This window comes from Mastigoproctus giganteus, chromosome 9, assembly GCF_048544385.1.
Source record: "Mastigoproctus giganteus isolate SK-2022 chromosome 9, ASM4854438v1, whole genome shotgun sequence".
In the NCBI taxonomy this organism is placed as follows: domain Eukaryota; kingdom Metazoa; phylum Arthropoda; class Arachnida; order Uropygi; family Thelyphonidae; genus Mastigoproctus; species Mastigoproctus giganteus.
Window position 1 is genome coordinate 201,895,675 of NC_143583.1, and position 18,791 is coordinate 201,914,465.

At 37.1% G+C, this 18,791-nt stretch overlaps 1 protein-coding gene across 1 annotated transcript in view; it reads left to right on the forward strand.

Annotated features, from left to right (window-relative positions):
• The window catches only part of LOC150081033 (uncharacterized), a 278,288-nt gene that overhangs the window by 63,926 nt on the left and 195,571 nt on the right, over window positions 1-18,791 (forward strand). Inside the window, exons 5-6 of the mRNA XM_090380894.1 lie at window positions 1,136-1,210; window positions 15,760-15,836. Of these exons, the coding sequence (XP_090237020.1) occupies window positions 1,136-1,210; window positions 15,760-15,836 (152 nt within the window). The remainder of the gene's footprint in view (window positions 1-1,135; window positions 1,211-15,759; window positions 15,837-18,791) is intronic.

Genomic DNA, 18,791 nt, shown 5'->3' on the forward strand with positions numbered 1-18,791 from the left:
AGATTACTTGAGCAGAAAAAGATGACTTGGAAAAGTTACACAAATAAAAAGTACTTTTATATATTTTGAATGCATTGAGTACAAAGATATGTGTACAAAATTTACAAAAATAAAATTACATTTGTAAGTTGTAATTAATCAATAATTAGTAATATTTGAGGTGAATAAGAAATAAAATAGGACAGCTAAATAATAAGAATTAATGGGTACTTAATACAAAAAAAAAAAAAAAAACAATAGGAATTGAACTAGTCCAGAATTTAAAGTGGATCAGGCCATTCTAGTGCTTCATTGGTACAATTATGCAGATCGGTGATTCCTCTGGGGAGGCCCTGTCGGGAGGTGCAACCAGATAGTATATGTGAAGAGCCTTCTACAGTTCCACAAGCACAGAGGGGAGAATCCCTGAAGCCCCATCTGTGTTCTGATTTGGCCCGTGTACAGATTTTTTTTATTGCACTAGTGCCACAGAAAAGTTTAGGCTGGCAAAGTCAGATTGCCTTTGCCAACTAGACAAATTGTTAGAGAAAATGGACAAATGATAGGGCAAGTGTTGGGTTTTTTTTTTTTTTAACTAATGCTTTAGAAGCGTATCAGTGCAGAAGAGATGTGGAGTAATCTGAAGGAAACAATTACCAGTGGTTTGTATAAATACCTTACATTTATGTCTATTTATATGTTAAATATAATAACAAAGTGAATGAAGAAATAAGAAAGTAGAAAAATGGGGAGTTGCCTAGTGCAGTCCAAGCTAGCAAATGCTAAAACTAAGCAGAGCAGGGACAATAAAGTGATAAGGGAAGAGAGAAAAAAAATAAAAGAACAGTAAAAAAAAAAAAAAAAAAAGAAGAGAGAAATTACAGAATAAAGTTAAAGAAAGCAGGAGTGAGAAAGTTAAAGTTAGTCCCTCTCACTTTCTTTAATTTTATTCTTTATTATTTTATTTCTCTTCATTTTTTTTATTACTATTCTTTTATTCTTTTCCTGTCCCCATCACTTTATTGTCTATACATGTGTATTTCTATACAGTTAGTCCTGCCACTTTTCAGGTATAGAGTGATTATTAATAACATTACAGGGTCCTTAGAAAGTTTTTACTCAGTATGAAATTTTTCTTTCTATTTTGGCCTGTAAGGAGGGAGAGAAGAGGGAACTTTGCCAGGATTCATCATACAAGGAAAAGGAACAAGTCTTAAATATTTTCCAGAAAGTAAGTCATTTACTTTCATTTGATTGCAGCAAACTTTTAAACTGCTTCATAACTATTTTGAAACTAATACAAAAACATTAAATGTTCATTGTTTGTTTTGGAGTAAATTTTTTTTATTATAAGTGGATGATTTTCATTTGAAAATGTGTATCACCAAGGTTGTGCCTAATAGTTGTTCACACTGCTCAAAGAAAACTGGCAGCCAAAATCCTAAGATATGTTCACAAGTTATTTCAGGTTTTTTTTTTTTTTTTTCTACTGGAAGATTAAAACAATGAATATGCATATTTCATTATGGAGGCTGGCTACAGTATAACCATTTTTTAATTCAAAAGAAAATTTAAGGTCTATTGCATTAAATGGACTTCCTTATATTCGCTGCCTCACTCTCTCTCTGTTTTTTTTTTTTTTATGTGAAACATCCTTGTGGGCATCAGCCGAGTAAATCTGATCGGTCATGAAAAATGTGTCAGGGAAGTAATGTCACCTGAAGCTTCCCACGCTCCCACCACTAGTCTGCTGAGCACTCACTAGTAGTGTGGTTAGAGTGCATGATGCATTTTTCATAACCAGTACAATAATCCTTAGGAAGAGGTTAGTGAAATCCAATCCAATAGCCTAATTACTCATTTGATTGTAGTGTTAAATAGTATGATTGCAACAATACAAGTATTTGTCAATGATTTCTTTTTTCGTTTAAAATTTTTGTTACATTCCATTCTTTGGTGCTTCTATAGAAGTTTTTATATTAATAATTTTGAAAAAGGCGTTCAGTGATGCCAAAGTCAAGTGCAGAGCATTCTCGAGAATATCAAACAGGAATGAAAGCGACAAGACCTAAGAAAATAAAGACTAATGTAGCAATGAGTGTGCAAGAACAAAAAAGACTATAGAGATTGCTTAAAAGACAAAGAAAATGAAGCATTGGATTTAGCAGTACCTTCAACACCATTCCAGCGCTATCTAAGTCAACAGCTTTGTCTACCCAGAAATTCCATTGCATTTACCGGAGTTGAATTTAGTGACGGAGAGGCTCATTTCTCCTCTCTTACTGTTCTTGCAGATAAGGCAACTGAGACACACGCACGGACAATACAGCATTCTGGACCAAGTGATCAGTGTGCCTGTTTCAGTCAGTACGGTGGTCCATTGCTTGCCAAGGGAGATTAATGATGATTGTTGTTTAAATGTGCATATAAAATGCAGGAAAATACACAAGTCCAGTTATTTGATCAGGTTAGTGAGAATGTGAGTGGTCGACACACATCTCAATCAATTGAATCAAATAATGATACATCAGTTATTCTTTGATGATGGTCACATTGAAATTAATTTGGCTAAAGATAACATAAATAAAAGTGATTCTAATTGAGGAAGGTCTCATCGCCCAACAGCAAACATTGTTGTGGAGCGACGATAAATATCTTAGAATCACCCCATGGAAACTAATGTACTGCAGAGCTTACTATTTGATGAGCACACAGAGGAACTGTTCTTTCCCAGCATTTATCTTGGCCAATTTAGAATGTTCAGAGAGAATGTATGTGTGACTCAGTTTGCGATGGCAATGAGCGAGCTCAGACGATCTGACCATCACGGTGTTACTCCATATCATCTCCTTTATATAGCAATGAAGATAATGAGAATGAGAGACTCTTTGACAGTGGTTTTCAAATACATAGGTAAAGTGAACTGAACTAAACTATTAAACTAAACTGACCCGCGAGCAAGTCAGTCCAAAGAATATGTTAACAGCAGCATCGAAAACAATTTGGCCTTCCTAAGGACAATTCGAAACTCTACCCTACTGGGCTCAACGTAAGCGCAATCTATTTGCTTTGATTTGACAGCTAAATAAACCTAGTGTTCTTGACTCTGAGTGCCAATGAAATCAGTTGGTCATGTTACTTCAGATATTGTATAAGTCACAGAATAACGAGTGTGATATTAGTGAGTATAACATGAGTGACATGGACTTCATGCAGAAGCCACGCTAGTGAATGAAGATGCTGTAACTTGTGCAATATAGGTCAAGAAGACTGTGGATGTAAATTATGAACATATTGCAATCAAAACATTATAGCCCATTTGGTCAATTTTATGTGGTCAGCTTTCTCAAGGGCTTAGAATTTCAGCATCGCAGAGTTTCACACGTGCACATTTTTCTGTGGTTAAATAATGCTCCAAGGACCCTTTGGGCAAGAATAACTAAGACACCATTGCAATGATCAACAAGTTAATATCTATCTCTGCTAGCTAGGCTTCGGAGAGCATCAAGCTTCAAACTCACAAACATACTTTCACGTGTTACAAGAAAATAATGACAGACATGTCATTTGAGGCACCATTCATGCCTCATTGCTCAACCACTATATTAGTGCAAGTGCTTAAGGCAGATGGATGCAAATAAAATATGCCGCTCACTACAAGAATATGTGGCAAAATCTAGAGGATAACATTTATGCTGAAATTAATGCATTCTTCGTCAGGATGAACAGTGTAAACTCGTATGACTATTACTGTTATGACTATATGATTATAAGTACGATCGTGACTATTATGAGGTATCCATGTATTGGACAAGATATTTCAGCTCCAGCAAATGCTAAGTTTTTGATAAATATATAGCTGTTTTATTGACTTAATTGTCATATTAATTTATTTTCTATAAGTAGCTTTATGTATCAAGTCAAGCTTCTTGGTTTATTTTGAATTTAGATAGCGATTTTGAAAGTTAATACTTAGTGTCTGTAGTCTTCTACCATTCGTAACTTGCTGACATTGTTAGTGAGGATGGTGTAACGTATATCCCTCATTGTTAGTGAGGATAATGTAACGTATATCCGGAATAGTGTAATGTATATCCCGAACTTGATAGCGTAATGTATAATGTAAAACTAAATAGCGTAATACATAGCACTGTATTAGTAATCTATTAGCTTAGTATAGTATTATCAATTATACATTAAAATTTATTAATCTTATTAAATTTCATTGTTAACTAATTGTACTTAAATGGAATCATGCGGAAAGTAGTGGGAGTGCTGTGGCTTGGGGAAGAACCGAAGGGGGTAATTCTCCGATGCATCAGTCTAAAAAAATGTGCGATATGTGAAATATTTGTAGACTATCTGGACAAGGAGGATGTCTTTGTGTGTACTAGGTGCAGAGAGTGTTATGAAATTAGGTGCCAACTCAGCATTCTGTTGGGCATCTATTTGAGTTTGAGGTGTTAGGATAGATGCCCTCGAAGAAATTAATGAGGGCCCATCAAGCTCTCAGCCCAACTCAATGCCACAGCTCACTCCTGTGCATCAGGCAATACAGCGGCAATCTACAAAGCAGAATGTGCTAGTCCCTCAGGAGCTAGTTATTGTCAGTGACTCTATTGTCAGGGAGACAGGGAATATATTATCCAAACAATAAGGGGAAGAGGACCAGGATGTGTCTTCCAAGGGCAAAAGTTGATGACGTTGTAGAGCAGATATCATCTTTTAACACATTCGCTGCCAGTCATGAATCAGCATGCTATTGTCAATAGCGCGGCATAGAAGGAGGAGACTGTCGCCAGAAGCTGACTGTGTTTCCATAACGAAAAAGCTTAAAAATTGGTAATAAGGGATTGTTAGGTATACCACATCAATATTCAAGTGTCATATAAGCAGTTTCCAAGAGATTTTCAAATTCACGCGCCAGCACGTGATAGGAACTGGAGGTCAAATTTGGCTGTAAATTCCGCATCATGTGCTGGTGCATGACACAAAAACATAATAATATAGTATGTAAATAATAAAACAAAAAACATGGTAACATTAAGAAATCGTATTATTTCATACCAAACCAATACAGATTACAAATACTATGTGTAAGAATGTTACTTATGTATAATGTTCGCACAATCTAAGCAATAGCCGGGTGATCCTTCACAAACACTGCAGATATAGATTGTATCTTTACATTGGCAAAAGATGCTAAGAAAAACAACGAGGATTTCTTTACTTATATAAACTCTAAAAGGAAGGGAATGAATCTGATTGGTCCACTTGACATCGATGGTTTGACTGTTGATGATCCTGCTCAGATAGCAAACAAACTGAATGAGTATTTTGCATCTACATTCACACATGAGGAATTATTAAGGTTTGAAAATGGCAGAAGGTTATCAAATTGTAGCAGGATACTTAATGATTTTGTAATAACTGAAAGCAAAGTGGAGGAGAAATTGTCGAAGTTAAACATAAGAAAAGCACCTGGGATGGATGGGATCTATCCAGTTATATTAAAGGAGGTGGCAAAGCAACTAAGCAAACCCTTAGCCATAATTATGAGAGCATCCTTGGACTCAGGGGAGGTTCCCACTGACTGGAGATGTGCAAATATATCCCCAATTCACAAAGGGGGATCGAAGGGTGACACGAGTAATTACAGACCAGTTAGTTTAATTTCTGTTCCGGGTAAAATAATGGAGTCACTGGTTAAAGATGCATTGCAGGATCATCTAGACAAGACTGCATTGCAGGATCATCTAGACAAGACTGCAGCAATAATTCAGACACAGCATGGGTTTGTTAAGGGAAAGTCTTGTCTGACAAATTTGATAGGATATTATGATGTGGTTACAAAGGAACTGGGTGCAAAAAATAATTTTGATATCATATATTTGGATTTCAGGAAAGCTTTTGACACTGTTGCGCATGGAAGACTATTGTACAAATTGGAGCAGAATGGTATTAAGGGTAAGTTGCTACAATGGATAAAAGGATGGTTAAGTGGGAGAAGACAGAGGGTGGTAATCAATGGGTGTTGCTCTTTGTGGACTAATGTTATTAGTGGTGTCCCACAGGGTTCGGTGTTAGGTCCACTGTTGTTTTGTATATTTATCAATGATATTGATGAAGGTATATCAGGCTTAATGTCGAAGTTTGCAGATGATACAAAGGTTGGCAGGGTTGTTAATGACAGTAATGGCAGTGTGCTACTGCAACAGGATCTAGATAATTTGGGCAGATGGGCTAAGAAGTGGCAACTGAAGTTTAACCTTGACAAATGCAAAGTACTGCATATGGGTAGAAGTAACCCCAGAGAAACGTACCAACTGTGTGGTACTACACTTAAGGTGGTAGAAAATGAAAAAGACCTGGGAGTAATTGTGCAGTCAGATATGAAGTTTTCTGAGCAATGCAGACAGGCTGCCAGGGCAGGTCATGTGGTTTTGTCAATGATATATAGGAATTTTGCTAGCAGGGAGAAGGAGGTGATTGTCCCTCTGTATAAGGCAATTAGTCAGGCCACGCCTTGAGTACTGCGTACAGGTCTGGAGGCCTCATTTTAGGAAGGATGTAGATTTACTTGAGCGTGTACAGAGAAGGGCAACAAGATTGGTGAGGGGAATGAAGGGATCCTCTTACCAAGAGAGGCTTAAGTTCTGCAAATTGCAGTGGCTGGAGACTAGGCACCTGCGCAGTGATCTGATTGAAGTGTATAAGGCCTTGAATGGGTTGAGCATGCTGAATTCTAATGGGATCCTTCCACTTGTTCAGCCAGCGGGTGGTTAATTGCTGGAACAAACTTCCATCTGTCGCTGTGGAAGTTGATAGGTTGAATAAATTTAAGGAGGAACTGGACAGGCATTTGGAGGGAATGGTGTGATTTTTTTTTTTTTTTTTTTTTTTGGCTGATGCTGCATAAGCTCATACGCTTGCTTTCTTGCATCACATGCCACTACTACTACTATTTCCCTTCGGAACAGCAACGTTTGCATTGCTTCCTCAATATTTTTCCACCTTTTCTTTCGGGCGCCTCCATAGCCAGGTGGGAAGAAGCAGCAGTGCGTAGCACACGCTTCTTGATTAGACCGGGGTTCGAGCCCGTCACCACCCAATACGGAGGATGCGGAAAGGTCAGGGAATGACCACCTCATATTCCCGGAGCAATATGGCCTTAGTTGCTAATGCTCCTAAAAACCAAATAACAACAAAATAACAATAACAACAACCTTTTCTTTCTTCTCACGTTTGAGCACATGTTCCAGTTCAGGTACATCATGCATAGTATAAGGGAGATCAGATGGCTGTTTCAATAAAGATCTGATCACTGATAAATGGAAGTCATAAAGTTGCATCTTGTTATGTGAATATTTAGTATGGATATGGTGTGCAATTCATCATTATTAGTTGCAAAATATGCATAAATATTTTTGTTGGCCACCTAATGGTTTTCCTTTTGCAAGGATAATAGGCAAGCATTTGATCTTGCTTGTCAATGCCTGACATAAACCTATTATATTCAATTATAGGCAATGGTTTTGATTTATTCTGCATTCTCGTTTATTCTGCATTTCCACCATATCATTTTGGTATTCTGTAGATATGTAACTGACATCTCTTCTGTCCTTCCATTTAGCAATTATTACACCACGGGCACACCTTGATAAAGTTTCCCCTTTCTTCAGCTTTTTTTCTCGAACCTCTTTCGGAAATGTTTTCCTATTACTTCTGATTGTGCCAGTACAGTGGGTTTGTCTGTCAGCGAGACACTTAGCGAGTTCATAGCTATTGTAATAATTGTCCATAAATATGCTATGCTCGACATCTAACATCCCATCAATTAAGTTCGTGACGACTTTTTGTGCAATGTCCTTTTCCACTAGAATCATCCAACATACCGGTATATACTTGAAAATTGATAACATATATAACTTAATGTTGTACTTATGGCATTTGTTTTGAATGTACTGTCGAAAAACAAGCCTTCCACGCCACAATATCATAGACTCATCTAAGCTAATCTCACGTCCTGGATAATATATTTCCAACATTTGTGCATTAAACAGCTTCACCATTTTTCGAATTTTATATAGGCGATCCTGTGGACATACCTCTTTCTTTCTTTTCTGGATTTTTTGCGAAATGCAAGGCCCACAGTAATAATAAGAGACGATTCCTGCTCATGTTATCTGCGAACACATGTAATCCGAACAGTTTATCTGTTTTCCAATAATCTTGTATGCGGTTCAGTTGAATGGTTCCCATATGTAAAATCAATCCAAAAAATACCAGTATTTCATCTCTAGTGGTGTCCTTCCATGCATTTATTTGAGAATATTCTTTATTTTCTTGGGGAAGAAGTATTTCACGAGCATAAACATTTGTTTGTGTAATTATTTCATCCAAGATATTGTCGGTCAATAAATGACGAAAGTAATCTATATGATTATGACCTGACATGGGTTGCATCAAGGACTCGGATTTTGTAAAACGAAACTGTTTCATCGATGTTACGTCATTTTCCCACATGACGTTTTCCAACTCACCGGAATCGTGCTGTGGAAGTGTAGCCTCTTCCACAATATCTTCTGCATCTACACTTTCCGAATCCGAAGCATCCTTTGGAGGGATAAAATCTTCGTCATCGTCTTGTAACTGGCATCACTGGGATATACGTCAGATAACTCTTCCAAAATTTTTGCAATTTCTTCATCTGTAAGGGATTTTTTATATTGCACTTTCTTCTTTTTGGGCGCGATGGGCCTGCTAAACTATCATCTGCACAACTCATATTACAAGGCTTTTCCGCACGTCACGTAACAAAACGTTCAACACCACATACATATAGTTTACACCCTTTACTTGACGCCGAAACAACTATACACAGCAGAAACACAATGCCAACTGAAGTTGAGAACTTCATACTAACGTCTAATGAATCCCGTGCCTGTACGTGATTGGCTACTGGGTAATGATGCCACATCCTGCGTGTGATTGGCTCTTCAATACTGCTGCGACATCACACATTGGTGCGTGATTGGCAGCGAACGTGTTAAGGACACAAAAGGTGATATTGTTGTAAAAGTTGGCACTAATGACCTTAAGAGTAAGAGATCTGCAGATTTACTTAAAAGGTATAGATCAAATTTGAAAAAAATCGCAAATTAGTCTTAAATTTGAAAGTGTTGGCAATTCGGCCCAGACATGATAGGAGGGATTATATATGATGAGAGCTTTGTGAATCAATTTGGCCCTAGAGAGATTGTAAAGGCTCATGGGTAGGATTTTTTTTCAGCATGGTCTGTGCTTGCTAACAGGAGAGAGACTGCTTCTACAGGGATGGGATACACTTAAATAGAAAGGGTGCAAGAATATTTGTTGATGCTATTGAGGCAGTGTTAGGTGGGTCGGAAGACTGCTAGCTTCGGGAGATTCACAGACTAAAAGATTAACAGTAGCTGCAAGCAGAGGCAAAAGTGATTTTTGCAGTCCCTCTATTGGAATTAGCAGCAGCCTAGAGAGCAAGTTGCTTGCTGGGGATTTCAAGAACTGCTGGGAGTCATCATAGAACAAGTAAATACAGTTGAACTTGGTTATAAGAGCATCAAGGGACCGACAAAATTTCCTTCTTATAAACATTACTCGCTATATCAGTGATAGTGGAGATGGGGAAATCCCTGGGGCCGTTAGACAATGATTGGATTCTCAATAACTTGATAAAAAGATAATTCAGAAAACAAAAGAAATATAAGTATATATACCTACATATTATTTGTATTAATATGCTTGTATGAACTACAATACACTTAATATTAAACACAATTTATTTGTCTGTAATTTTAAAACCATACACTTAATACTAATCACAATTTATTTCTCTGTAATTAAAAACAATACTATTTAATAATAAACATGATTTCAATTAGTCTTTATTTATGAATCTTAAAATTGATATTTGTTTTAAAGATTTCACTTTGATATTTCTTAAGTTTCCCCTTAAAACACTCAATGTGTTAAAAGTCTCATTACGTGCCTTAGTTCCTTCAAATAAATTGACTCTGTCCACTGCATCTTGAGCTTATGAGATTATTGGCACTGATTTTGATTCACTTTCACTTGTCATCACATCATCATCGTTATTGTCTTTATTGAGCACAGCATCTACAGTGTCACTCTATGTAGGAAGACCACTAGTTAACAAGTTGTCATTGAATTGTACAAATTCATCGATGTTATCTCTATTAAAACCTACAACGTTGTTACGTAGCAACCGTTCGGAGAATGGTAAGTTGTTTTCTTCATTTCCATCATCTTCATCTATGATAGAAATTTCATTTGAATTTAATTTTGATTTCTTGAAGCAATTCGTTATGGTTGTCAAAGTAACATTATTCCATGCACCATTCGATAAATTTATAGCATCCAATATCGATATAGACTTGGTAAGTTTCTGTTCTCTCAGACCGATCAGATGTAAAACTAGAAATCTTTTATAAAATCCTTTCAAACTCTTGATTACACCTATGTCCAGTGGTTGAAAAATTGATGTTGCATTGGGAGGCATTAGCTTAATGTTGGACAAATTTTGAATCTGGGGATGTGCAAGACAGTTATTAACTAACAAAAAACTTTTTTTTTTTTTTTTTTTTGAATAGTTTCTTATTCCAATCATTTATATATTGCCGAAAAATATCCGAAGTTATCCAAGCTTTCTTGTTTCTTTGTAATCCACAGGAAGTTTCCTTACATTTTTGAAACAACAAGGTGTTAATAATTTTCTGATAGCCAACTTTTTTTTTTTTTTTATCAGTTCCTATCCTATTTGCACAAACAAGCACCATCAAGCGAGCCATTGATTTTTTTCCACCAACACCTTTTCCCCCTTTCAATTTAAATGTATTGTCAGGTGTCAAATTATAAAAAAGTTGTGTTTCGTCAGCATTGTGGATGTCTTCATTGTAGATGACTAACTGAGAGTAGGAGCATATTATAGGCCTAATGACTCTGATGTGTATAATGAACAATTGTGCAGAGAAATAGTGCGCCAGTAAATCAGAATGATTTTTAAAGGGGGATTTTAATTTTCCGGATATTGATTGGAACTTGTTGGTTGGTATCCACAAGACTTTTGTGGATATATTTGAGAACTGTTTTCTAAAGCAACATGTTCGAGTTGCAACCAGAGGGAGTAACAATCTTTACCTGATTACCAACAGTGATTATTAATGCATTAAGAATTTGCAGATAAAGGAACCACTAGGTGGCAGTGAATCACAGTGTACTGATGTGGGATTTACTTAAAGATGCAACTACCATCAAGGGTAAAGGGAAGGTTTTTTGCTTTTGTAAAGATGACTACAGTGGGCTCAGGCAGTTTTTAAATTCTACCAACAGTGATTATTAATCAACTGATATTAAAAACAGCGAATTCTAGATGGGAAGCGTTCCAGGAATTAATCTTGGAAGCCAACTAAGAAATACCATTCAAGTTTAGACCTAAAATTCTATTATTTTTTTTTCTTTTTTTATGAAACCCCAAAACACAAGAGGTATTAAAACCTATAGTACTTAGTGCCGTGCATGGGTTGGAGATTGAGAAGACGAAAGAAGATATTTTTTGACATTAGACTTGAACTGCTGTAGACTGCAATTTTCAGGAAATATGTATGAACAAAGGTTGTTCCAGAAAACAGTAGTTGAATTAATAAACGAGGAAGATGAAAAGTTGGTTTTGAAAGTTTCAAGATGGACAGTAAATGGATGTTCGCAGCACGTATTTGGACTGTATTGAAAGAGAGTGTGGGAATTATAGAAGCCAATTCAGAAGAATAGTGCCCATGGAAGTATCTGTTGAAAAGGCATGCAGTAGAAACAGCACATCTATGAGATAGAGAGTGAGGAGACTCTGTTAGAGGTGGGCCATTAATTAATCTAACTGTCCTCTTCTGAATAGAATCTAGAAGCCTGAGAGAGGTTTTGGGGGCACCGCCCAATATGTTGGAACAATATTACACGGTAGCATGGAGGTACAATGATTTGTACAGAGTAAACAGCTGTTTGGAAGAAAAGTAATGCAGAGAGCGAAAGAGAAAACCAAGTTTTTTAGATTCCAAGGAAGCAATATTTGTAATGTGATTGTGCCAAGAGAGATTAGAAGTCAGAGTAATCCCAAAAGAGATACAATATATGATATTGCCCAGAAATCGGAGTGTCACCAAAGATAAGCATAAGAGCAGAAGAATCCTTTTTGTGAGATATAAGACAAGACTGAATTTTAGATTGAAATCAACTGAGTTGTCTTTGCCCCACTGGAGAATTACCTGGAGATCGGCATTTAAGAAATTGGTACCAGATATTCGAGAAGTTGAAGCTGATTCAGCAGGGTAAGGTTTCACAAAACGGAAAGTGGAATGCAATTTGCTATCATCGGCAAAACTATGGATAGGATTTCCAGTCAATTGAAGAAGGTCATTAATATACAAGAGTGGGGGAAAGAACTGAACCTTGGGGGACTCCAGCATTAGGGGAGAAGTTAGAAGATAGAGAGCCATCTACCATCAGTGAGCAGTTAGAGAGAAAACTGGATAAACAATTGCAAAAAACAGTTGTCGCCTCCGTAGCCAGGTGGGCAGGAGCAGCAGTGCGTTGCACATGCTTCTTGATTAGACCGGGATTCGAGCCCTTGCCCACCAAATACGGAGGATGCAGAAAGGTCAGGGAATGACCACTGCGTATCCCCCGAGCAATATGGCCTTAGTTGCTAATGCTCCTAAAAAACCAAATAACAAACTGCAACAACAAAAAACAGTTGGCAAACAATGTTGGAAGCTTGTTTGGAAGACCTTTATGCCATACATGATCGAAGCCTTTGAGATGTCAAAAGCAACTGCTTGTGTTTCACTGAACTTTTCCATTGAATTTGTCCATAAATGGATAACAGAAGCCAGAATATATGACCAGTGGATCGACACTGATGGAATCCGTACTGGCGATTGTTGATCAGATGGAAGGATTCTAGGTAATTTAAGAGTTGGCGGTTAATTGATTTCTCCGTTATTTTAGAAAGAGTAGAAGTAATTGCAATGGGATAATAATTGGATGGGAGGGATTTGTCGCCCTTTTTAGGAACTGACTGAATATGAGCAAATTTCCAAGCAGAAGGAAAAACACCTTTCGAATAAGAAAGGAAAAAAAGGTGGCAAAGAACAGGAGTAAGTTCAGGAATGCAGATTTTGAGAACAAGTGGAGAAATACCATCAGGACCTGGAGCTTTCTTAGCATCAAGATTCAAAATCCTTCTGACATCCTTTTAATGGAAGACCACAGGAGATATTGAATGGGGGTGTGCTGGGAATGGTGGGAGGTGTTTTTCCAAAATCATTTATATTTGTAAAATATTAATGATCTCGGATAACTGTTGAAGATCCTGCTCAAGTAGCTAATAAACTAAATAAGTATTTTGCATCTAAATTCATACACAAGGAGTTATTGAGGGAAGGGAATGCCAGAACTGAATTAAACTCTGGCAGTGAGTTAGGTGATTTTGTAATAACTGAGAGAAAAGTGGAAGTGAAATTGTTGAAGATAAACATAAGGAAGGCACCTGGAGTGGAATGGATCTATCCAGTTATATTAAAGGAGGCAGCAAAACCCTTAGCCATAATTGTGAGAGCTTCGTTGGATTCAGGGGATGTACCCATTGACTGGAGATGTGAAAATGTGAACCCAATTCACAAAGGAGGACAAAGGCGACACAAATAATTACAACCTGTTAGTTCAACTTCTGTTTCAGGGAAATTAATGGGGGCACTGGTTAAAGAAGCACTGTAGGATCATCTAGACAAGACTTCAGTTATAGCTCGAACACAGCATGGGTTTGTTAAGGGGAAGTTTTGTCTGACCAATTTGATTGGATACTATGATGTGGTCACAAAAGAACAGGATGCAAAGAATAATTTTGATATCATACATTGAGATCTTAGAAAGGCTTTTGATACTGTTGCACATGAAAGACTGCTGCACAAATTGGAGCAGTGTGGCATTGGAGGCAAATTGCTGCTATGGATAAAGGAATGATTGAGTGGGAGAAGACAGAGAGTGGTAATCAATGGACACTGCTCTTCGTGGACTAATGTTATTAGTGGAGTCCCTCAGCATTCACTATTGGGTCCATTCTTGTTTTCTGTATTTATTAATGATATTGATGATGGTATATCAGGCTTAATATCCAAATTTGGACAATACGAAGGTCGGCAGGGTTGTTAATGACACTAATGACAGTACGCTACTGCAACAGGATCTAGAAAGGTTGAGCTGATGGGCTGAGAGGTGGCAACTGAAGTTTAACATTGACAAATGTAAAGTACTGCATATGGGAAGCAGTAACCCCGAGTAACGTATCAACTGTGTGGGGGAATACATTGACAGTGGTAGAGAATGAAAAGGACCTGGAGGTAATTGTGCAAGCAGATATGAATTTTTCTGAGCAGTGCAGATATGAGGTTTTCTGAGCAGTGCAGATATGAGGTTTTCTGAGCAGTGCAGATGGTCTGCAAGAGTAGCTCATGGTGTCTTCTCAATGATATACAGGAATTTTTCTAGTGGGAATAAGAAGGTGATTACCCTCTTGTATAAGGCAATGGTCAGGTCACACTTTGACTACTGTATACTGGCTAGATGTCTCATTTTAAGAAAGATATAGAGCTGTTTGAACGAGTACAGAGAAGGGCAACAAAGTTAGTGAATGGAACAAAGGGTTGCTCTTACAAAGAAAGGCTTAAATTTTGCAAATTACAGTGTCTAGAGGCACACTAGAGTCACTAGGTACATGTGAGGCGATCTGATTGAGGTGTATAAAGCCTTGAATGGTTTGAGCATGCTCAATGCTTATGGAATTCTTCCTCTTGCTCAGAATAATCTCCTGAGAAAGAGGTCATAAATTCAAATTGAGGAAGGATAGAAGTGCGGAAGTTTTCCTTTATCCTATGGGTGGTTGATTGCTGAAACAAATTTTAAATGAGAAGTTTTTTTTTTTGGCTGATGCTATGTAAGCTTGCTTTCATGCATCATGTACTTTGGTAATGCTAATGTGTTATTAAGGATTATATATACAAGGATAGTAGCACATGCTCTTTGAGTAGACTGGGGTTTAAGCCCTTAAATGTGAAATATGGTCGACCTGCCAACCCGCACTGGACCAGTGCGACAGATTATGGTCCATTTCCTCTTAACATCAATGAGTTAGGCAGCTTCCATCCTACAGTGTATTGGTAATGGCTGCAGTTTACTTTACTTTTTATACAAGGATAGATACTAGAAAACAGAACAGTCGATGTAAGCTGTGAGGCTTGCACTTACAGAAATTGACATGGCTGGTATGCAGACAATATCCCATAGAATATGGCATCAGATTATTTTGTGTCGCAGAAATAGTGGTTGTCATACCTTCAGGAGGCTTGAAGATGTGCCCTCCCTTACTGGTATGTAAACAAGCACGTATGTAGATATCATTTCCCTTTGTACTTGATGTATTGCACATTAAATTACAATTTTGTTATGTCCCTTTGAGACTTGGGCCTTCTGAACTACCATCTAGAATAGTTAAAGGTTTCAATAACCATTTATGATTTTGATTGTCAGAAAAGAAAAAGATAAATTGTTATCAGAATTTAATTTTGAAATCGCTGTATGCTGTATACATAAATCAAGTGAAATTAATTATATGTAATATTTTACTTTTGTTTTATAAGCTTTCAGATTTAATTTTGTTTTTTTATCCCCCAGTTGTTTTTAACATACATATCAGCAGTGATGGACTTGTAAAACACATCCATGACTTACTTTATATGGAAACAGACAAGGTATGAATTCAGTTTTGCTTTATTACTATTATTATAAAGCATATGTTGTCCGAATGATTTTCACAAGTCACAAGAATAATTTAATTATTCATTCACTTGATAATTCTTTGCAAAAGTGTCCTCTCTGGTACATATATTGTATATCACCTGTCACTCATTTGGAGAATTCTGAATTAAATTTAAACTAGAACTCTTTAAATGAGGTCAGATGAATTTTTAAAGGCCTGTTCTTCAAGCTGATATCAGATGGAAAAGTGCTACCCTCACCATTGTAATAATTTACATGGAATTATTACACTGATGCACTATGGCTAAGCAAATGCATATGTTTCTCTCAGAAGCAGTCAACCAACTTTCCAAGGTTTCATAAGCCTCTGACTGCTTGCTGTTTTCATGATAACTTTCCAGTTACCAGACAAATTACCAGATATTTTTGATGTTTTTATATGTATTCATAAAGTAATAAATATTGTTAGGAAGAGAATTTCTTTAATACAATAGTATTAAAGTAATTCTCTTTCAATTCTCTTTCTGTTATCTACCTCCCTGACACATACCTGTGCAGCCATATTAAAGGGACATTTTTTGCCATATAGCATAAAATTTGTTTTTATATGAATGTAGCAGTCAGTATGTGAAACCAAAATTTCTAGTTCAAAGAGAAAATGGAAGAGAGAGAGGAGGTAGGTGAAAATGCCTGGAACTTCATTGAATCTTTCTTGGATTGTAGGAGCAAAGTTTTAAATTTTGGGATTAAAAATAATAGGAAATATTTGCTGCAGAAAAGAGACATGCAGCAATTGGTACCGAGAGTAATAGGCAGTTGCTTATTTTCCTGTAATGATGAGAAAGGTGAAACTTAGAATTAGGATGTGGAAAATGCTGTTTTGTAAATAAAGACAGTAGTAGCAGTAGAGGCATATGATGCAAGAAAGCAGGCTTATGTAGCACAGCCAAAAAAAAAAAAAAAAAAAGTAGTATTTTAGTAGTCCTAATATAAGCCATAGTATTTTGTCATAATTTTAACTAATCAGGAAAGAAAAAGATAAATTGTTATCAGAATTTAATTTGATAAATTTAATCTGGCTTAAATATTTGTTTATAATCCCTGGAATACCACATTGCAAATGCCAATTATTTTTCCTCTAAAATTAAGAGGAGTATGGCACATCTACCACTCTATTTTTTATTTATATCTACTATATATCTGAAACCTGTTCTGTATTTTCTGTATTAGATTAATTAATGCATTAGATTTAAGCAGAGGTTCTTATCCTTTTTATATGGTCTCCTCCCTTCCGTTTTTTGCTTGCTTCCTCATCCCACATCATTCTATGCCTGATTAGTTGATTAGTTAAAATGGAAACATATTGCATCTTATTTTTTTCTTTATCTTAATTTTCTAATCTCACTCACTCTCTCACACACACACACACACACACACACACACACACACACACACACACACACACACACACACACACACACACACACACACACACACACACACGTGACATAATGCATGTTATGCTGAGTCTCATTATGCATATTATGCTGACTATAATCTTATGGAAGATTATTTATTGAATTCTGTTGGCAGCACTGAGTGATCATATGGCATCATTTGATAGTTATTATGCACCCTGATAGAGATGCTGTGTATAATCCGGTCAACCCTTCCCCATCTCTTCCATCATGCAGTATGATTGATGACTTTTGAGGTTATGACAAACGTCGTGGCGAGATCCAATATTTCTTACATTTCAAGGGTACAGCTCTAAAACGGTGTTCGCAGGCCGGCCGCTAGTTAGTACACCTGACCGAACCTATTGGTAACTCTCTAGGAGGCTTCCGGATCAGCTAGTGTATAATCTTGCTACCTCTACTTTGCCAGATAGTGACTGGAGGGAATCCGAGTAGTGTGTATGTGGGGAGCATTGTCGAGGCCACGTTATGTCAAGTATCTGGGTATATTCTTACCGTGTGTACGCCATATCCAATAATTTCATTATTTCATACAGCAGGTCCCACCCACTTTTTCTTACTATTGAATACACCATGAATTGTCAAACTAATAGAGCAAGCTTATCTGCGAAAAGATCTAGACCTCACAAGCACTTCCTAATTCATTTCACAAATATACGTGGTCTCAATTCTAATCTCAACAACGTCCATTTCCACTTGCAGTCTGCCAAACCCCATGTACTTATTCTGAGAGAATCTCAGTTATCGGTTGATTCAACTACTGCTCATCTCAGATGCCCAAATTATTCGCTGTATGATTCCTTTTGCCTCAAAGGCGGTACTTGTGCATATGTCCATTCTGATATTCCCTGTCAGAGACTTGGCAATTTGGAATCTCCTCTCTTTGATCTTCTCTGGCTTAAAATCTCTCTACCTCATTGTGTCAAATTCATCTGTTGTCTCTACCGTTCTCCCAACTCTACTAATCACTTGGAGCTCTTTGACTTCCTCTCTTTGCAACTTGACTTTCTCCAGTCCAACTTTCCTAACAGCGAGGTAATTTTCCTTGGTGATTTTAATGTTCACAACTCCAGCTGGCTTCCATTTTCTAGTCACACCGACCCAGCTGGTCTAGATGCTGAGGCTTTTGCAATTACTAATGACCTTGCACAGATTGTTCTTTTTCTCGCAAACAACCCTTCTAAGTACACAGTCGAAGTGAGAGGTCCTTTAGGCACTTCAGATCACAACTTGGTGATTGTCTCTTCTCCAATGGAACCGTTTCCTCATGGCTATTCCCAACCTCGTGTTGTTTGGCATTACAAGAATGCAAAATGGGATGACCTGCGAGATTTCTTTTCTTCTTTTCCTTGGTCGGATTACTGTTTAAAAACTTCTGATATCAATGATTGCTCAGATCATGTCAGTGAAATTATTCTTGCAGCAATGGAATCCTTTATCCCACACTCCACTTTAAAATCTTGTCTTTTA